General features: G+C 38.4%; 1 protein-coding gene across 1 annotated transcript in view; it reads left to right on the top strand.

Annotated features, from left to right (window-relative positions):
* Positions 1–6673: 6673 nt before the first annotated feature.
* prkcea (protein kinase C, epsilon a) overlaps positions 6674–23216 on the top strand; it is a 43944-nt gene continuing 27401 nt past the window's right edge. Inside the window, exon 1 of the mRNA XM_032573779.1 lies at positions 6674–7788. Coding sequence (XP_032429670.1) covers positions 7444–7788 — 345 coding nt within the window. The 5' untranslated portion in view covers positions 6674–7443. The remainder of the gene's footprint in view (positions 7789–23216) is intronic.

Genomic DNA, 23216 nt, shown 5'->3' with positions numbered 1-23216 from the left:
AAAAACCTCAACCTTAGCAAAATTGAATTCAATACATGTTAAATTTCTCTGTAACTTTGTTCTTACCTGTGTGATTAGATGCAGTTTTTCCAACAGGTTCCATATTGACGTAAATCTCCTCCATCGCTTCAGACTCTGTTGGCTTTAAACATTGACTATAAAATCCACAGCAGTAGTGGAACTAAGTGAAAAACTGTGGGAAAGAGATGAGATGTCTGGTGTTCAACAAAACAAAAGGTAAACGTATTTTAGAGATAACAACCAAATAAAGAAATTCATGAGCGCAGATTCAATATTAGTTTCTTAAATATCTTACACAACATAAAATTCTTGAAGGTTTCAATAGTTTCATAAGTTCATATTTGCTGATTCGGTTCTGTATCAATGAATATTTATTTCTCCTTTTTCTTTGTTTTCCTTCAGCTTGGTTAATCCTACTCATAATAAACACATTACACTTTTCCATGGGTGAAAAGATAATTGACTCTTTGAAAAGGGGAACAATGATGACACAAAATTAAAAATAATTTTAAATCACGGATATAAGGATGAAAAAATACATCTGATGTTGCGATGTTCTTGCTTCATCTTGCTCCTGCGGATGGCTGTGTCCAAAAAATATTTCCTAAAGATTAATAAATTGTTGGAGCAGATGACTGGTTCCCTCCTTGGTCATATTGGCCCAACAGTTTTACAGGTCTCATGCTGTCCTGATAACTAGTCACAGCCTTGCTCTCGGTAAAAACAACTATCATCTTTGTATTTTGCTTTCTAAATCCTCTTTTAACCCTGTTTCTTGTCCAGTAGCAGAAACACTTACATTAAGAAACCACAGGTGTTGAACTGAAATCCTCCTTTAGTCCAGAAAATGTAAAATACCTGAATTGCATTATTACAAAACTTCTATAACCGTTGGATCGAATAATTATGGAATTGTACGTATTTATTCATATTTTAAAGATATGTACTTTTAGGACAGCCATCTAGTAAAAACAAGCTGCATGAGCTGGCTAGTACTGTCTAAACCTCAGTCACCATATCTTCTAAAACAGCCATCAGGCAGATCAACAGTTTGACAAACAGTTTGCTTTGTGAAGCACCGCCTCGCTGGGAGGGAATCAAAAGGCTAACATGCCAATCAGGTGTAAGTTGGGCGGGTTAAAGTAAGAGAAACCAGATACTGCATTCAGAGCACGATGAAGACCAGCAAGCAAAATATCAGAGTTCAGGAGATACAAGATAGAAAATTTGACTGAATCAAAACATTGCCCAGAAGTTCAGACTGGGAAGCTAACTGGCACATTGCTAGCTAAGTACGTGGAGCAGGAAAATAGGTCGTATTTACTTTAATTTATGCAACCAATTGCCTCAAAAGATTCAATTACTGCTACATATAAAAGACAAGTGTAATTACACCGTGTGATTTTGGCAAACAATATTCTTAAACTCATCCAAAATATTATTCTCCGTAAAACTTTTTTTATTTTCTGCTTACAGCAGCAGCAGCAATATATTTGCTACATAGATTAAAGATTCACGGTCTCATTATTTGACATGGTTGTTCTGTTCAAAACCTTTTGGTTTGCTTGAGCAGAAAGTGTCTGGGCATGTTAAGATGTTCAACTTTTACCACCCAAAATCCTCACTACTTTCAAATAGTTCACTTTTTATTTTATTTTACTTGTTGCATGGACTCAACTTAAATAGATTAACTTATAAAGCTTTTTTTATATATATATATCCAAATGTCCCTGCCACTTGTTTAAGATGAGTACAAACAACAAGTCGATGATAATTAAGTGATGTTCGCTTGAACTTTTTGTTTAAGTCTAATGTTTTATTTTACAGTGAGGAAGGCCGGAGTCTAGCTTTAGCAGATGGCTGAAGGCGTCTGATCCGCTTCAAACTCAGTACCTGTTTGCTCCAAGGCTAAACTCTGGTAAGGTTAAATTTAGTGGCTAAAGAAAGTCAGACGGTTTATTCTCCAATGTGAGAAATCCCTTGAGGTTGTCAGGTTTCTTGTTTGATCAGATCTTGTTAGTCAGTATGATTACTAATTAACGGTTGATTCTTTTGTGTCTAGATACAATGTAATCATTCAATTCACAATTGAAGTTTTATTATGGGGATGCAGCAGATAAAATATTTCATAGTATATTTCACTGATTCCTTTCATACAGTCTAAACTCTCTGAAAAGGAAAAATGACCTTTCAGAGAAATATAATTTTGATTGCTTTGAGTATAATGATATTTTACTTAATCTGACTGATATGATCTTCTTTAGCGCATACTGATGCTTCGCATTGATCATTTATAAGCTTATCAATTACAAGAGGTGTTGAACTGTCTGTTAGAGAACATTAGTGAACATCATCATTAGGACCAAGGAACAAAAGCTGCAGATCATTTTAAAGGTAACAAAACAATTCACCATGTTATGAGCAACTCTTGGAGCATGGTTGTGTAGTGAGTATGTTTAATTTTTATTTTTAGGTAAAGTGTACCAATAGCAAACTTAGTCAATGTTATTATAAGTGGGGCTAGTTGTCAGAAGATGTAAGTAAGTCTCCGTGAGAGGGAGTATTTAAGAAAAAACACAAATTCACTGATTGAATTTTTTGCTGATAGCCAGCATATATTTAAATTTGTGCAACAAACACCAAAAGAAAAAAAAACTATATAAAACCTGAATGACCATTCAGTTTGATAAATATTTACACATTCAATAAATCAATAGAAATCCAAGGGAACCTCACCGAGGCCTGTTTAGTCCCTGTCAGATATTGTTCAGAAATAAATTTACAGATGAGGAACTTTTACTAACATGTTTCACACTAGCAAGTGTTACAGAAAAAAAATCTGAGTTTCAAATGTATTTAAACCAGGATTTACTATTTTGGAGAAAACATGAAGCAGTGGGAAGATCAGCGTTGATTCAACAGCAAGAAAAAAAACCTGAACAAAATCATTCACAATGATGCCGGGCCAAATTCTGGAAAAGTCTGGACAAATTCTTTAACTGCGGAAAGATAAAAGTTAAATTTGAGTAGGCCTGTTTACTGTCTGTCACATATTCTTAAGAAGTACGTGTACAAATGAGGAACATTTACTGAAATGTATCACACTAGCAAGTGTTACAGAAAAAAAAAAATCTATTAGAGTTTAAAATTGAAGTGATGAAGGAAATCACAAACTCATAGTCAGCACTGGCTAATTGTGCTACCATAAATAATGCAGTAAAATAGTTAAACTGTAGGTTTTCTTTAGGGACTTTTGTTTCTATATGTCTTTATATACCCACACACACACACCCACACGCACACGAATGACTTGGTGAGCAGCACTGTCATGGGGCCTCCTACCCCCACCCTCCAAAAAGTCACGAGAATGAATCCTGTGCTGGCGTTTACACCATATCAATCAACCCCCGATAGAGACCCAATTGAGATGATTGGAAATATAGAGAGCCACACGTGTCACGCATGATGACCGGAGGTCATGAGGGTCTTCCTGATGGCTGGGACCTGTCCCGCTTCAGGCAGTATATCAGAAAGACCTTCCGTTTAAAAAAACGGATGTAGTTACAACATCCAAATCTATTTGAATATACTATATTGTATGTTACTATTGGTTTTCTAACACTGAACCCTCTTGTCTCTGCTTCTATTGGCTAATTCAAACTCATAGAGGCCAGAAGGAGTTCACCTTAAATAATGTATGGCGTTGAGACATCCTGAGGGACATGTGTGTCCAGTATTCTGCCCGGACACACGCACAAACACGGACGGGTTGGTGAGCAAAACCGGAGTTAATTACAACATTCTATTTAAATATATTATATCGTATATTATTCTTGATTATTTATCACTTATTGTTCTTTTATACTTTAATTGTATTACTCATAAAACTCGGAGCCTGTCTCTGTTTCTATTGGTTGAATTGAAATTAGCGGGAATATAGTGTAACACGTGTTAAGCATGCTGAGGTCATGAGACCGGATGGGGGGTCATGTGACCGGATGGGGGGAGGGGAATCATGTGACCGGATAGGGGGAGGGGCATCATGTGACCGGAAATTAAAATCAATTAGTCACGGGTCATTAATCACTCATCAATCAAACTCCGATTAAAATTTGACAGAAGGGGTCCTATATATCTCTCTTACATGTTTTCTGGAAAAGACAAAAACAGCATAATACACATAATCAATTTATAATGCTGGAATATTTAAAAGTTATATGATGTTTACCCTAAAAAAGGAAAAATGTACCATAACTTTTGTTGTCTGTTTTGTGATTAGTTAAATTACCAGCAAATAATTTTAAAAATGTTCCTATTCTGCTATTTGGAGCATATAGAGAAAAGCAAAAAAGGACTATATTTATTATTATTATTATTATTATTATTATTATTATTATTATTATTATTATTAAGTATATTTATATTTTTGTGTCACGTAAAAAGATAGAGTTAAGTTGTTACTGTTTTGTTTTGTTTTTTATTTCCAATCTGCTTTAAAAATCCAAAATCTTGTAAGAATACGCTGCAGCGCCACCCAGTGGTAGGGGAAAATACCGAGCTTCTTTGTTACACAAAAGATACTTTACACTGTTCCAACTTTGGAGTTATAATTTTTATTATTTAAATTTGAGTTTTCTCTGATTTGTACATTTTTAGTACAACGCTTTGATTAACAGCACTTAGTAATAATGATATTAACAACAACAACAATAATAATTGCTATTATTATTAATATTTATAATCATTTTTTATTTTTTATTTTATTGTTTTTCTCACCAAATGGTGAGATTTAAAAAGAAGACATGTTTAAGTGATACAGTGATACAGATACACGTCTGGGTTTCGTCTTAATGTCCGAGGAGCAGTTGAACTCAGCAATTGGTGACGTCACAGAAAGGTTGCGTCATCATGTCTGCAATACAACCTTGCAGCCAGCAGGTGGCGCAGGTGACCGGGCATTATAGTGAAGATTGATGTTTCGAGGGAATAAATTGTGATTTTTATCAGACCCGTAGTTTCAAATTATGTACTGATTTGATAACGAACTAAAATAAACAAATTACTGACACGTTTAGAAACTTGATAAGAACATAAACATGAATTTGTTACAGATGCCATTTTATGTACTTTAGGAGACATGGGTAAGATGGCAGTTTTTTCAGATTAGCTTAGTTTATTTTTGGTTTTAATTATTTGTTAAGGTATCAAAATAATATAATTATGCATTTCTGACAAATCTAAAACGTGGCTTATCATGTTCAAACCTTGCATACCAAAAAGAATACATCAACAATGTCTTAATGTACATTTAATTGGTTTAAGTTTAAGAAATATGGACATTTTATTAAATACATTTATATACAGGCTGTTATATTTTATTGAACAAAGGCATATGCATGATCACGCACAACACGTCGTATTTTTCCTTCAATAATAACCATTAGAGTATAACAAGTATAACTGGTGTGAATTAATGGTTTAGGTCAGCCAGTCCCATGTAGTTAATGCAGTAACAGTTAAACGGGAAATAAATATCTAAGTGGTTTTAAGAGTTGACAACTTAAAATTCAAAGTTAATAATTTCAAGTGTTATCATCTTTAACAGAAACATGTTTATTCATTAAACAGAACATGTACTGCACTAATATGTGAGCATCTGTTTTCACATAGTCAGTTAGCTTGGATTCATTTTTCACGTACAAATGAAATAAATTAAAAACTAGATTATTACGTGATGCTCTGTATCTGCTGTTAAGAAATATTTTATAATTTGGCACATTTAAGTTTAAAAAAAAAACAACAAAAAAGTAAATATTTAAGGAACAAATCCTACTTCATTAGATAGATAGATAGATAGATAGATAGATAGATAGATAGATAGATAGATAGATAGATAGATAGATAGACCTGTTTGTGCTCTGACGTGTTTCTTCTGTGTGTGCGTGTGCGCGTGCATGTGTGTGTGTGTGTGTGTGTGTGTGTGCGTGTGGGTGTGTGTGTGTGGGTGACCATGCATAAGGACAGACTGATTGACTGGCCCTCTCGTCTGTCTGGTAATGGCACGCGCCCTCACACAAACGCACGCGCGGGTGCACACACGCGCTCGACGCCTGCGGGTGAATTCCGCTCCCTCTGTGCGCCTCTTCCAAATGATCACTCACACGCCCGCGCACGCACACTCGCACGCACACACAAGGGTTTAGCAAGAGTCCGGCAGCGCGTGTGACGCGTTTTGCGCATTTCCTGCATTTCCGGTATGGCAAGCCAGTGTAACAATTATTCAAGCTGCATCCTAACTAGCATGAGCGTTAATGATAGGCTGATCTAGCTGCAGCATAGCAGAGAGCAAGAGGGAGTAGAGGGGGATGAGCAGTGCCACAAGGATTGGTGATTGACACTGCTAAGACCCCGCCTCGTTTCTCTGCTTGGTTGTTTCTAGTTAGCATTGGGAGAACTGAGAGAAGGCAGAAGAGCCACATTTTTCCACAGATGACCTGTCTCATACCATTCTGTGACAACATAGTGATAATTTTAACAAATATGTTTAAAAAACTTCTTTTTAAAGTTACGTACAGCGGCTTTAACTTGGACTATATTGTGTCAACACATTATATGGTAAGTCAGCTTGCCATACCCGCTCACTGACGGCTTGGGAGAGAGAGGGGACGGGAAGCGAGGGTCGCGCGCAGGGACTGAAGGGAGGAAAAAAACGGATCGGGAGCGGAGCTCCGTGATGTGTCTGGGGTGCTCCCGAACCCGAAAAACCGCCGCATAGAGCGGATTAAAACGCACTCTTTTTGACAGACTCAGCGCAAACACCCGCTGCGGTGGGAGATTGAAGCCTGGAGATTACCCCAGAGGAGGACCGAGCGAGCGAGCGAGCGAGCCGCGGCGGGGCTGGAAGCGGAGCAGCAATCCCGGATGGCTAGGCGCGGCTGCCCCCGCTCTCTCCCACCGTGACCCGGCGGAGACACTCACAGGACTGCCGCGGAGCTCCGTGTGAGGACAGTTACACCGCGTTTCCTCCGTTTCCAGCCGTTAAGCCCCGGCCTGTTTCCGCGGAAACGGGAATTTTGGGATCGAACATAAACAAACAACCGCTCGGGGTGGGAGAGTGTTCATCAGGCAGCCTCGGAGGGGAGTGAGTGTGCGGTAATAACTGCGTGTTTTCAGCCCACTGGTGCTCCTTTATTGCGGGTATCGCGATGTTCTGACATGGCTGTGTTAGAGTGAAGGAACCAGCGGCATTATGGGATGTAGCAGGACTGTGCAGTGACCCCGCTCATTGGAAGGAAACATTCTGTGTGCGGGAGCGGGAACAGCCAGACCCAAACACACACGCACACCCCCACTCACAATCACACACACACACGCACAGACTGCCATCTATTCTGTTAACACACACCTCATCAGCCCGCAGCCATGCCCGTCTTTAATGGCCTGCTGAAGGTTCGGGTGGTTGAAGCAGTGGACCTGAAGCCCACCCCGTGGGCATTGCGTCACGCCGTGGGGAAGAGCGGCTCCTTCCTGTTGGACCCCTACCTGGCCTTGAACCTGGACCAGACCCGCCTGGGCCAGACCGCCACAAGAACCAAGACCAACAACCCGGCCTGGCACCAGGAGTTCTGCACCGAGGTCCGAGAGGGACGCTGTCTGGAGCTGTCGGTGTTCCACGATGCTCCCATCGGGTATGACGACTTCGTGGCCAACTGCACCATCAAGCTGGAGGACCTGCTGCAGAACGGAACCAGGCACTACGAAGACTGGGTATGTGCAGATGCATAACTTTAGTGCGTGTGCGTGGCATGAATGCTACAGGTTTGCATGACTACACACTAACCCAAAAGGAACATCATGGTTTGCAACAAAACAAAAATACAACAGTGTCTGCTTTATTTGCATAGTGGTTTGATGCATTGTGTTAAGTAGTGGAAAGTATCCCCAGGTACACAATGTACATATGTTTTGAAAAAACTGCCACACCAATCTGCTGCAATGGCTTCCCTTTCCTTCCATCCAATTTTAATAAACCTCATAGCTGTTAGTAGACTATGCAAAACTGAGCAAGGGGATAATATTTCACAAATGATAAAGAATTGGTGAATAATATACAGCAATCTAGCTCTGAATTATGGCTGCAACTAATCATTATTATAGTCATCGATTATTCTTTTGATTTTTTGGACGATTAATCAATTAATCTGATAATAAATTGGTGCATTCTGCAGATTTTTCACTTAGTCACTTGTTGTACAGCACTGGGAATTTATTACAAATAAGCAAATAAATAATTTAATTGTTTTTTAAAAATGAGAATAATAAGTAACAGCAATCCTTTAGGTACACTTGATCATTTGTAGCAAGAGATGAATTTGAAGCTAAAAAAAATTCTTTTTACAGAAACATTTGAAAAGCTCAGCCCTTTCTGCTTGACATAGCACCAATAGAGTGGGTTGGTCTGTTGATCATTTTTATGGATTAACCAATTAATAAATGATACTTAGTTGGAGATTTTTTCTACAGAATTTGATGCAAGTAAAGCTAAAACTATTCCACTTGAGGAGTATTGGGTAGAGCAACATAACAGACAAAGAAGTTTTTTTTTTTACTTAAATGCAAAATGTTTAAATTGTTTTGTATAGTTTTCATGTAAGTACTCTTCTGAGTTTGTTATTCTTTCAGGAGATTGCCTGTATTAAGTCTGTATACTCTCGTTAGCGATTAATTGATTAATAAGCGAGTCAACGATAATTGAAATAATTGAAATAATCAAGTAATCACGATTAATTGTTTTCAGTTCTTGTTCTGTGAAAGGCTCAGAGGTTTGTTAGAGTATAGTAGTAAACAAACAACATCATAAACACTAAGGATCAGAGCAGACTGGTCGGAGTTATGGAGAAGCTAAAAGTAAGTTTAGGTTCAATCAGTCAGTCAATAAAAAACAACATCCTTTAAACAATTCGTTAAACATCTCACAGTGAACAGTTCAGTCCATCATCTGAAAATAGAGACAGTACCCACTTTAAATGTGACAGCATTAATCAGAGAAGCATCCAAAAGGCCTCATGGTATCTCTGGAGGAGCTGCAGAAAACTGCTCCAAACAATGTATGTACTCAGGAGGGTGAATTCATATCCATCCCACACTTTTAAGATTGTAATTAGTACAAGATTTTCCCAAACCATGAGGCATTTTCCTTCCTACTTTATAGCTGTGCACTGCTTTGTGTTGGTGACGTCCAAACTAAATGTCTAATAATTAAAGTTTATGGCTGTAATGTGACAATTTGTGAGAAAGGCCCACTTTCTCTGTCGTCACCTCTCAGACGTCTTTCTCTCGTTTTATCTTCTTATCAGTCTAAAAATCGATACCGAGCTCGCTCAAAAAGCACTGGCGCCATGGGCCCAGATGTTGCGCTTGTTCTTACACTTTTACAACCACAAGTGCAACATACAACCACCAGCTTTCTAATCTGCACCTGTGGAAATTTTGTGGTGCAGAATGGAGCCGGAGTGTGCGGCTTTAACAAGGCAAAAACCTTTAGTAATTGTAGGTAAATAAAAACATATTTGCAGTTCTCATCAGAAAAGTGCATATGTTTATTATTGCGTGTGATAGTAATTGGGGGTATAATAATGATAATTTCTAATATTGATTTTCTCTAATCCTTATCAGGTCAGAATTATACATACAGGCTCACATATATAAAATTCACCAAATTCATGCAGGTTCCACCTCAGCCACATGCTGCTTAGCCATAAAATGCTTCCATCTTATCTTCTCATCAGAAAAGAGAAGAGAAGAGAAGATGAGATGCACTTTTTGAATTGATTGGTTTCCTGTTCCAGACCTTGGTTAAAAGCAATACAAAAACACACCTTCAGCTGCTGCTTCCGCCAGTTTATAGCAAAGTTTTGCCTTGATGGATTGCAGGCTACTCTTGAAGACAATTTGGGCCAGAAACTTTGATACAGCAAGGTTTCCCCCAGAAAACTTGCTAAGTCCGGTGGCTGGGCGCTTGGCAGTCATTCATCCAGCAGCCTGTTGTGTTTTCGAGTTAAAATTTTGTAAAAGTTGACAGGAAATGTGAAAATTTCACTCGATAATTATGTATTATTGAAAGTTTGGAAATGAACACCAACTATAAAGTCTTAAAAAATGCAAATATTTTAAAAAGACTTAAATAAATAAGCAATGCTAAGCCTGGTGGTAGCACAAGTAAAGCCTGGTGGCCCGCCAGGCTTATAATACAGTGGAGGGAAACCCTGGTTCAGTTCCAGCAATGCAATGATTCCAAACAAACATCAGGCTACTATTAAGCTTCCGTATTGACCTTGATACTTAATTTCATGTTCTCCTACGTAATCTTTTTATTGTGGCTTTAAGTTTAATGCATTTCCTGCATTTAAAAATGGAGAGCAGAAGTAGTTACTGGCTGTAGATCTGTCACCTATATATAGCTGGTCTGGATCTCTTTGTGTCCCCCTCTGCTGCAGAGTATTTTATGATGTGAAAAACAGTCAGGAAACTTTCAGTAAAACTGCCACAAGGCCTAAAATAAAGACTAATAAACTGTACCCAGTAGAAGTTCTGCTGGAAATGAGATAATCTGTGAAGGATACGTCTCTGTATCCTTAACTATCTACTGATAAAATGTGGTGAGAGCATGTTATTACAAAAGTTACTGTGTCAAGCAAGCAACTTTTCAAAATACAAAAAAATCGAAAAACAAACTAACAAGTCATTGTCATCAATCTATATGTGGCTAAGAGTTTTTTTAAAATGTATTTTTACCCATGCTTTTAAGCTCCAAACTCAGATTTCGATAGTAATTATTTGCAAGATTCTGCTGAAAACCACCAGCCTTGAATCTTCCTGCTCGTTTTGCTTTCTGAACTTACAACATCCCTCGTCTGTACCTGCCTATACTGTACGTGCAGGTCTGCTGCTGCCTGTCATTATGCAAGAGGCATGTCACACTCTGGATAAGTTGTTAGCCCATGCCAAGCCCCACAGATACAGGACTAACAACCGCACACACACTCACTCATAAGAGCAGTTTTGAGATGCCATTTAACCCAACAGCTGTATTTTTGGACTGTGAAGCCAGAGTACTCAGAGGGAACCCACGTATGCACAGGGAGAACATGCAAACTCCATGCAGAAAGACCCCAGACCAAGAATCAAACCCAAGGCTTTCTTGGTGCAAGACAACATTGCTAATAATACACCACTCTGCAGCCTCTCTTATCATAGATATAAAAAACAAGTTATTGGATTTAAAATCTTGTCTTCTTAAAATCTTAAAAATGCTGCTTAATTGTTCTAGCAGTAACGTTTTAATAATTTTTCTACTATGTACTTTCTATAGATGGATAAGACTAATGGGGATTTATTGGGGACCAGTACTGCAACATTTGCTGCATTTTCAGCTGGTGCGGTTCACTTTCACACTGCACTGTGTCAAACTATCCCAACCCTTTGAAAAACCTGTTCCCCTCCTCGCCTGTGATGATGCTGCACCAAGAACTACTAAAAGAAACTACATGAAAACCTCTGGAGAAGATGTACTTCTTCACAAAATGTAAACAAAAATGAAGCAGCATCAACATTTAGCAGCTGTGGGATTTCTCTTTTGTCTTTCATAAAAGCCACTAGCCATTTCTCCACTAGCCAAACTTGCGTGTTGGTTTTGTACCCAGAATTCCCTGCAGTATGCACTGGTTTCTGGTCCGCTTGGCAGTCACATATGGAGTCAAACCGCAATCAGCGTTCACTTCAACCGAACTGTGACGTAGGTTTTTAGGTGGACCAGAGTTCACATTTTTGGACTGCATCAAAATTTGATTGCGCATCCACACCTCCCCAAATGAACCAAACTTTCTAGATAAATGAACTAGAGTTGATTGTATCATGACAATAATTTAATGTGAGGACAAAAATCATTCTACTGAATTGAAGTCAAATTAAAGTCTTTAGTAAGCCTTTTTTATGATGCAATACTATAAAATCCTTATTATAATTTCTGTTTAAGGCTTTTAGAGGCAGCATGTCCACCTGAATGAGGCCTTTTGTTTGGGGAAAAAACAAAAGGGAAACCATTTACTATGTCAGCATACGTCAGCGTACATATAAATAGGCGCACTCACACGCATCTCAACTCTCAGCCATCTAAAGTTAGGTCAGAGCATATGGATCACTCTGTTGATTGAGCACATCCTATTGATCTGCCAGCCGGCGCTTCAATACATCTGCATCAGGGCGACTGTGTCGCTCTGAGGCAACTTCCCCTCCTCCCTGCATTACTCCATTACTCACTACTCATGCCTGCCATTTCTCCCTCATCCTTTCTCCTCCCTCCCCAACAGGAAAAAATTCCTTCTCATCTTACACTTATCCCTTCTCCTCTTCTAACCATTATCTTCCTCCTTCCTGCCAATCGTGTGTGCCTGAGAATCCTCTTTTATCTACTTCCTCCTGATGCTCTTACCTTCTTTTGCTCTTCACTCTCCAAGTGGGGATGGGAAGGACTCAAGGAGGCAGATGATGGAGAGGTTTAGTAGCTTGTCTGAGTCAGATCAATCAAGCTTTTCTTTTCAAATGTTCAAACATTTGTGCTAATAATAGAGAAGCTTTTTCTGTAGCTAAATTATTGCAAAGATAAATAACTGTAGGATTACATCAGCTCAATCCTGTAACCCGCTAGAGTTAACGTACCATGCTTTCAAGTTATTTACACATAATTTTAAAATAACAACCGTTTCAAATTACTTTTATTTAAAACAAAAAGCAGCAATTATTTATAATGCTTCTAAAGTGTTAAAACCTATAACGTTTATAATAATCTTACCCATAATATGTCATACTGCCATGTATTTTTATAAGAAAAAATAACTTATGATATCTTTTTTGTTATTCTTCACTTACTGTCTCCTTAATATTGAATATTAACTTCCTAGGTCAGGTGTTTACTTTACAGACTGACTGATACATTCGTTGGGTGGGAACATCTTAACTAATATCGCCTTGTGTTGGTTCATCAGTATTTATGTATGTGGTCATAACACTGGAGTACAGTCAGCACATAATGTCATAGCAGAGCAAATGGTTGTTTGGAGTCTGGTTGAGTGTATCATGCTTTCACATTCACTCTGAAAAATCAAAAGTACTTGCCCTGCGGTTGACCCTTTCTACAGCCAGAAAATCGTTGCACCTCAAAAGCTGGAATGAGGTGCTGTTTTAAGTGGGTTTTTCCACAGGTTGGCAGATTGACAAACAATGTAGTTGGTAACGGTCAATTTTAAAATTTTGCTATTTTAAGCAACTACATGATGATGACATCTTATTGGTGGAAAAAAGAGATGTTGTTTTTGATCTGCAGTTATGTGGAAAAAGGTTCCTTGATGTTAGAGGGCAGTGAGCAGATTGGTTCAAGATAATATCAAGGCAACAGTCCTTCAAACAACCACTTGTTACAGTTTGTGCAGAATACCACCTTTGAAGATCCAACATGCAAACTCTTAAAGGAATTTGACTTCAACAGCAGAAGACCACAATAGGTACTGCTTGTATTACCTGAAAACAGTAAACTCACACAGGTTTATCAACATATTAGAAAAATGTTGCCTGGTTTGATGAATCTTGATTTTAACTATGATATTCAGATGGTAGGGTTAGGGCCAGATCTTAGCACAGGTACATCCATCCTACGTTGTGGTAGTGTAATGGTGTAGGACACATTATCTTGGTACATTTTGGGCTCCGTAGTACATAATCATTGTTTAAACACCACACAGTAACTGTAGTCCAGCCATCTTTTGATGTATCGTCACAGCAGATTAATATAACATGTCGTAAACTCAAATAATCTCAAACAATCACAGTGAATTCACAGTACTAAAGCAATAGGTGGTTCACTATCAAGGTGAACCTAAAAAAAGTGGCCACTGGGTGTGCCAACAGCCTGCTTTTGTAAAATCTCACTCAAGAGACAGACTTCACTAATAAACAAGGAAGGAAGGAGGACACTGTGTAATGTTTGGTTGCAAAGAAGGACCCAAGTACAGAAAGTTTATGGATGAAGGAGATTTTAAGGATGGAAAAATAAAAGGAAGCTTACAAAGAACACCAGGAACAATGGAGAATAAAGAAGGTAAAACATGAAAAGCCGGGGTGCAATGGAAGGAGCCAGTGGGGAACAATGAAAACCAGGAATCTTAAATACAATCAGGGAAAGGTGGACATGATAAAAGAGCCAGAAGAGTTAATCTAAGGTAAGTAGAGTAGAATGGCAGACCGAAGAAGAAAAGCAAAGAGAATGAAATAGAAACTTGAACCAAATCTGAACAGTAACAGAAATGTAAAGAAAAAGCACAACCAGTGAGAATAACTGAACTAACAAAAGGGATCAACTAAAATAGCAACATATCAGAACATAAACAATAAGGAAATGATCAAACAGAAGCATGAATGAAACTAAAGTCCAAAAAACCCACCCGCCATAACACACTGCCTTTAGGGTAAACAACGAAATGTGACTGAAAAGGGAAAGATGGAAAGACGTATACCTAAGGCCCTATATTGCTGTCTAAATGTGATCAAAAGGTGGCTAGGATTGATCAAATTGGCTAATTGAGCCTGACATTAAACATGTTTTTTCAATCTACATTTGGATGGAACCTTGGAGCTTGATACAGATAATTTCTAACATGTTTTTTGGGCTTTATGAAGACAAGGTCTGGCCAGTCCATTACATGGTTTGTTTCCTGCTCATCAGATGACTATTGAAGCCCGAGCTCCTCAGATTTGTTGTTTTTTCTCACTTTCACCCCTGTCTTGTCATCTCTCTTCAGTCTCTTCTTGTTCTCTTTTTGTCTCCGGCCACTTCTCCATCTCCCATGGACCTACTTTGAGTCGCTGGTGAAATATTAACCAGGCTTTGATGCTTATTAATTGTCCCACTCAGTAATTGAGATGCTCGGTGGAGCCCGTACCCATGGCGACAGCAACAGTCCGTCCCCATGGAAACAGTATCTCACCCACCGACACACCGGAGAGAGGGAATGGTTGGGTGAGAGTTGGTGGGAAATGCAGGACAGATGGCAAAAAGTAGAACTGGTTATGGGTATTTAAGGCACCATAATAAAATTTAGAAACAAACTAAAGCTCCCCCTCAGTGGAGCTGATTTTTTTATTTTTATAGTAATTTCTGTGTCATTATAATATCAAATACACACAATTTCACCATGAAGTGATTTGTTTTTACAATATATTTGATAATGTATGTAGAAATTATTATTTTATTGATAAAACGAAAAAAAAAAAAAATTGCTCTTCGGGCCCCCTGGTGGCCGCGGTAGGTACCGCACATTCGCCGGTAACGAGCTGCTGTGCAGAGCGCATCCACACGTCCAAAGCTCCGGTCAGAAGTTAAGTAAGCAAAACAATGTCTCAAAAAATGACTTATCCTTCAGGGAGGGACAAAAGAGGAAGAATAGAAAAAAGCCAAGATAAAGTTTGTTTTAATGTGTCTTGGTAATGTAATGTTAAAGATTTGTAAAGCTGCTAATAGAAAATTAGCTTGAACGGTCCAGTTCAACAGCCAAACATTTATGCTAGGGTCTTTGTGTGAAACTTCTGTTAAAATCATTTGAATGCACAGAATCAGTCCAGTACCAATCCACATTCGCAGGGGAGAAAGATTCACCTGGTGTAAATTAAATTTGTGTTTTGGAATAACGCTTAAGAAAAATTTATTTAATCAAAAAATGTCATGAATATGTGTGTAGGGCTGCACCGATTGCAGTTTTCTGGCCGATCCCTTGTTACCGAACTTTAAAAAGCCTGACCTGCCCATTTTGATTTTGGGTGATATGAATTTATTTTGTCTGAAATGTTGCTAAATGTTGCAAAAAAGTCACTGAGTTGGCAACAGTGGGGTGAATATTGTTAAATGTTCAAATCTGACCTGGTGGGCTGGTCTGTCAATCACACCTCTCACTGTAGAGCAGAAGAGGAGAGAGACTGATTTTTAAACCTTTGCTGACAAAGGTAAGATTAGGGAATAAGATGGGCTTCACGTGTAAGTATTAGCAGATCATGATCCTCCAAAATTAAGGAAATCAGCGCAGAGAAATCAACTGGTCGATAAATCAGTTGGCCAATAAATGTATCCTATATTATACATGTATGTAAACATAATGTAAACAGCACTGCCATATTTGCAATAAGTTTATGGCAAGTGTGTGAATGATCTAATGATCGGACTGCTGATTGCAGCCAGTCCACATTGTTAGCAGAACTAGAGGGCCCAAAACCACATTTCGCTTAGGGCTGCATGGAGGCTTGGGCCGGCCCTGGACTGGAGCTTCACTTACAGTGTTGATTTCTGACATGAATGATATGGGCAAATGCCCAGGGCATTATCTTTTTAGATAAGCAGAACAAAGAGTTTGTTCTGCTTATCTGCTTAATATTGGTTAAATTTATTTCAGCTCTAAGTATTTTATATCTAGGTGTTTTCATGGGAATGTGAATCTTTCAGATCAATTTGATTAGTAATTTTGATCATATTTCACATTTTATTATGTCATGTAGCGCGGGGCGCTGGTCTTGGTCTTGACTCAATCTCGACTTCCCTTGGTCTTGACTTGGTCTCGGACCCTAAAAGTCTTGGTCTTGTCTCGGTCTCGATACACTCTGGTCTTGGTCTTGTCTTGGTCTTGGGTTAGGTGGTCTTGACTACAACACTGCCTGCCAGTACAATAATCTGGGAAAAAATCAAGTTCCTCTGCCTCTTTCCTGAAGTCCTACTGTCATTTGTAGAAATACACTACTCTTTGTCAGAAACAACTAATCAGAGCCAGAAGGAGGGTCTTAAAGATGTCAATCATGCTTATGTATAAGCTACTCACACCTTCCTCCACACAGTACATACGAGCTCAAGATTGATGGCTTGCTCCAGCTGTACTAATAACAGAAAAACAACCTAACCTTGCTGTAAACTTACAGGAAAACAGTTTATCCACAGTCACTGGTGGTCATACTAATTATCACGGCAGGCTACTTAGCATCAGAGTTAGAAAGTGCTGTAGCGTAGCAGAGAAGTAGTGGCAGTGACTATGTGACAAGATCTTTCTTCTGGCTCTGATTGGTTGTTTCTAACCGGGACAGTTTTAACGAATATATAAAAATCTTATTTTTACAAAAGTTATTTAGTGCAGCTTTAGTTTAGTTTCTCCATTCCTTGTGGCTTAAGGGAAATTTCACTGCAGTTACCAGCATGAAGATGCAGTATGGTTCTTGCAGATAACCATCTAAAGTCAACTTAACTATGCTGTCCACCATGTTGCGTAATTTGAAGCAAAGATAGATTTAGACATGTTTCACTGGGTTATTTAAATCATAGTAACCTTAGAAGTACTCAATGGATATTTTAAAAACTTTTTTTCTGAAGTAAACCTCAGTAAAGTCCGGTCACATTACAGAGCTGAGGCTGTGTGAAAACATATTTTTAAAACAACCCATGTTGAAATCTGCAACTAGAACATTTCAATTTGGAGAAAGTAAAACATTTTAGTAGACAAGGTAAAAGAAATTACAGAGCATGTTGTTAAATTTGTGACTCTATATATAAGCAGCTCCTCACTCTAATTGAGAATATTGATGGTGTTTCTGCTTTTTCACAGTGCCATGGATAAACTATCACTGCTTTTACAGTTCACTTTCACACTATACACAACACCCAGATGTGCTGCCATAACATTAATGAAGCACCTCGATCTAACCACAGATGTTCTTGCTCAAAATAAACAGATCATTTTTATGAACTCTCTTATAAACATTTAAGCCCATTTATTTTACCTTTGTAGTTTGGTTGGAAAAGGAGGTTTATATTTTATATTCTTTCAACTGTATTATCAGCAGTTATTGATAACAATACACCAATCAGTCGGTGAAATCAGACTGATTGGTGGTTGATAGGTGAAATACTGAATAAATACCGCCCCTAATTCATTAAATGCATCACAGCTAAGAACTACAACGGTTTGGTCTTTAAACCAATGACACTTCTTTTGAGTTCAATGAAATTAAGAAATAACCTTGGAACATACTGTAGTGTTTTCACTCATAAATGACAAAATTATTTTTTAATTTATTAATAAATTTCCTGTTGGATTAAAAACTACCTCTATCCAAGAACCTGCAGCAGTTTGTTAGCCTTCAGAGTAAAACATGAGAGCCAACTTTTAAGTCCTCAAAGAATGGGTATCCATATCAACAAGAAAAAGTCTGGTTGGTGCAACTTTACACATTGAGACTGTAGATGTTTTTCTATTTAAGTCATAAGTTGTATGTAGTGTTAAAAGAAGTAGGAAGAGGTCTCAGAGGAAGAGCAAGATGAGAGTTTTAGAGGAGATGAAAGGAAGATGGATTAAACTGGGGCTGGTTGATGAAGTAAAGGAAGCTGGAGATGAGGTGTAGAATGAAGCTGTGTGTACATGTAAATATGCCCTGCTGAAGGCTGAGAGCTCTGAGGCTTTAAAAAACTTGTGGGCTTTTGAGACAGGATGATCAGGCTCTGGAACGCCACCTTGCAGAGCCAGATTCGATGTCAGCCATCGATAGTTTGACACTTTTCACTGGCACATGACACATGCTCAGCACAAATCAGAAGATCCACAATCCATCACCATTATACTGGCCCTAGCCAGGTTATTTTCCATGTTTATGAATTATAAACTAATAAACAAGGACTTTTTTTTTCCTGTATTGCTAATACAGACAACACCTTCATACCAAACATATTTCTCTGACAGAATTTCTTATAAATCCTGAACTTATTTAGGTATTTTAGACAAACAGTAAATTTGATTTTTATTGTTTTTCTTTCTTTAATATAGTAGTTTTAAGTAGCTGGTGACCAGACCAGATGATCTTCAGATTTGCAGTTTTTGACCCAGCAAATGCACCATACTACTGAGCAAGACTAGGTTGCGCTTTGTTACCACTCTTCTGTGTAGTTTCTCTTACTAAGTGGAAAAGACCCAAACTTACATACAGAGTCGATTTTCAATCGAGTTAGCTTTTCTTAACAGTAGCCATGTTGTGTAACTGCAATAAATGTCTATGCTTTAAGATGAACTGTGGAGTTGACTTGCTGCAGATTTTGAGTTTTTGTACGATGTTTTCATCATACAAGATGATCAAACTGTCATGGTAGACACATACTGCATTAGTGCGGGCAGAATTATGCGTACTATCTGATTAGATAATTTCCTCCAATCACTCAGCCCCAGTCAAGGCTCCCTTATGCAACTTGGATCTTTCTGAAGGCTGTTTCCATCCGATGGCAGTGACTGGCTGATCCTCAGAGGCTGCTCATCAGACCGTCTGCCAGTCCATCTGGATATCACACGCTCATCTGCACTGTTTGTGATCTTTAAGATGACTAAACAGGCTTTAATGATGTAACTGGAAATGTCCATTCTATTTAATCTACGGGTTTTTCCAAATGTATTCATGCTTTTCACAATTTGTTACATTACAACACCGGACTTCAATTTTATGGGATTTTATCTGAGAAACCTCAAGTGGTGGCCAATTAATGGTTTTTACATTTTTTCCAATAAAAATCTGAGAAGTGTGGTGTGCTATCTTTATCTGTGGTTGCGGTTGCTACAATTTGATTCTTATCTACCAGTTTTGCACATCTGGACACCAACATTTTGTCCATTCTTCCTTTTAAAAGCAACTGAAGCTCGGAGATGGCAAAATTTTTTTATTCATTTCTGGATTTTGGTTGGGCTATTTTTCTTTGATCTAAACCAGTACTTCCCAAACTTTTCAGTAAATAACAGTAGAAGAGGTTTGTGATCTTTCTTCTTGGTTTCTACAATGTCATTAAGACACATTAAGTCATTAAGATTCACAGAGGAAAAGCATAGTAACAGATTGATGCTGCCACCACTAAGTTTCACTGTGAGGATGGTGTGATAAGCAGAGTTTACCCTTCCCACCACCTAATACAATGTTTTTTATGATGAAATTGACTCTTTAGGTTCAAGTTGACTCTTTAGTACATTTGCTGGATTTTATTTAGGGGTATCAGAGTAAAGGGGTCTGATTACAAATGCATGCTGCTTTTCTAAACTTTTGTAAAAAAAATTAAAATCATATATACTTGTCCTTCCACTTACGTAACAATTACAGCGCGACCTCCACCTTATTCACAGTTCAGAGCTCATGAATTCACCTGTTTGTGTATTTTTCTATGGAACCTTAATCCTATTTGTTTGGAGAGAATTTGCTGATTTTTTATTTTTTTTTGTAGAGCCTATCTAAAATATTGAAAAGGAAATGCAGGCATTGCAATGCAACCAGTACCTTACATGGTACTGATTGCAAAGCAGCCAGTCCAGGAGCGCCATTCATTTTGCTTGATGTTGATTGGCTGTATCCCCAAGAGTGGGAATAAGGAAAAGTGCATTAGTGCGTACTAGTGCCTTAAAATTGGCACTTAAATGATTTTGAGGGGCTTTTGTGTATTCAAAGATGTTATCCTTTAGGGCTAGGTTGTGGTCCCTAACCCTGACGAATACTGGCTGAGTATTGGCTGTTTCTGTGTCTGTGTGTCACAAAGGATCACTGTAGACTTCATCGAAGTTTGAATTTTGTGAAAGGTGTTGAACTTTACAGAGTTGTTGAAGCCATGTCTTATGGCGGGTGACAAGCTTTATCCTCTCCCTTCGTCTCCACCCCCCCCGACCAGCACAAAGCTCCAGCTCTTCTTACATTATTAGCCGTCTGTGATGTTACATTAAAGATGCATGACTGTCATGCAGTCTCACTCAGCACGAGCCTCCTGTGTGTGCTCGAGTTGCTGGCCAACAGAAAGAGGGACAAACACACACACATGTTGGTCGTGTAAAAGTGTGGCAGCTTTCTCAAAGCCCAAATTTGTTATCTGACAGATGGATGTGGGAGGCTGTCACAGAGACTAAATGCTCCTGAGAGAGACAGAGAGAGCTGTCTGGTTGGATGGCGATAGTGAGCTCTGTGGACTGAGAGTGGGAGGGGGTTAGCCACATAGTATTGATATAATGCAAGCAGTGAGTGCCCTGTCTGTCTGGTTGAGTGCTTCTTTGTGCTGTGGCATATGGCTCCTGTGTGTTTTTATTATATCAGTCATATGTGAGAGCAGGCTGATTGAATGAACGTAACAGAGTTAGGTTTGTGTATTAACCTCGCTCTGAAGTCTAGCTTAAATTAACTTCACACAAGTCTGGAAAAATGTGGAGTAGTATGGCATTTTATTTAAGTGGTTTCTAAGGATGGATAAGTGTGGAAAAATATTTGTTTTTCCATCAATCTATCCATCCTTACAGTCTGTTCATTGTAGAAATACCTCCCACGAATGTAGTTTTATCATAGCCATATTTAACCTCCTCTGTATATAAGTCTGTGCTGCACTGATTTTGCATCTAGGACACCAAGGAAAGGGACTCAGGTGTGGTGTTAAAAGGATTTTTTTTATCATAAGGTATTCTTAGAGGCTGAAATGAAAGGAATTTAATAAATAGCAGAGCATATCTAGTATAGGTTTGGTTGGACTGTTGGAATTCAGCTGCTACCCAGGACCGGATCTACACTGGACGAGTAAATTCATGACCAATACTTTATTACTGCTAACGAACAAAAGGATTAAAACCCCTGGAAGATGGAGTCTGGAAAAGGATTGGATTTTGACATGTAAATGTGTTGGAGCCATTAAATATTAAGAGGACTCAGTTGGCCACACACACGTCCTTCTCTTGGTGTGTGTTTGTGAAGTCTCCCTGCTCGTATCAGTGTCCTAATTGGTCTAACGAGATTAATGAGGCGAACTAGATTCTTCTGCTCTCCCTCCTCCCATCTTTTTGTTGTCAGGGCGGGGAACATCGTCGTATGTGTTCGTCTGCACACACACAACCTGGTAAATCCAAGTCACGCTACAATCCATTTAACAGGGTGGTGAGGTAAATGCCATCTTCTACCACGGTGCCTGGAATTTTATTGGTGCTGAAACTGTTAATCAGTTACAGAAAATTAATGAATAACTCACTTTTCCTCAGCTTTTTTCTCTAGTTTTTCCAACTAAGAAGATAATAATAATTTAAAAAATTGCTTGACAAAGTCTGCAGGGTTTCACCAAAATTTATTCTCAAGATACACGGCATTGAACAGTTTGAGATTCTGATGACTCTGTAAAAATACCCAGTTTTTTCATGATATCGATACACATTTCAAATCAGAAAACACTTTATTGTTTTTCTATAGTTGGAAAACAAACACTAGTAAAATGTCATCCCAATATCGTGCGATATTACCAAAGAATTTATTACATACACAATTATATATTCTCAGCATTTCTTCTGTCCATTTTGATGGCTACTGCTTAGAGATGACAATAAAAAATGTCCCCCAATAGGTTTACTCAAGATAAAGGAAACACAAAGCATGTGCTCTGTCATTTGCTACATAAAGGTAATTTTTCCTACAGTCAAATAACTTTTAATTCTAGTGGATCCCCAGTATTAGTGGGGTTTAGGTATCACAACAGTCTGCAGACAGCTGTAAGTTGAAATCTCCTTTGAAAATGCTTAAAACTGGCTGCTGTCTAGTCTCAGTTCTAGTTCTAGTGAGCAGAAAAGAATAAAGTATTTGCCTTTTCTGACATAAAATCACCTCTTGAATTTTTTAATATCCATTTTATTCTTAATTGCTGCATGCCTTGGTAAATCCTGTAGATTAATCACTCATCACAGGCTTCGTTTCCAACTTCTAATTGTTTCCGTGTAACTAAGTCTCAGGTGTCCTAGTTACTGTCACCTGCTTAAGGAATGATAGGGAACACTCTACATGGTTTGTGTTTGCTTTATCCTGAGTAAACTGATTGGGGGACATTTTAGCATAATTTGGTTTATGACAGCTCAAACAGAAACAGATGAGCTGAGCAATCCCAGAAATAAAAAACTAGAAATTTGACCAAGGGTGCAATTCTTCTGCTGAAGGTTTTGTCCCATTTTTGCATCACTTTATTAATCCAACCACACTGAAATGTTTCCTGTGCACTTTTCATGGTTAAATCTCACACTTTTATAAGTACAGATATGAAAGACTAACATGAATTCATAACAATGGAAAAAAGAGCCCCT

This window comes from Xiphophorus hellerii, chromosome 10 (assembly GCF_003331165.1).
Source record: "Xiphophorus hellerii strain 12219 chromosome 10, Xiphophorus_hellerii-4.1, whole genome shotgun sequence".
NCBI classification, from domain to species: Eukaryota; Metazoa; Chordata; class Actinopteri; order Cyprinodontiformes; family Poeciliidae; genus Xiphophorus; species Xiphophorus hellerii.
The sequence above is the reverse complement of the archived record's forward strand: the minus strand, read 5'-3'. Positions and strand labels throughout refer to the sequence as shown.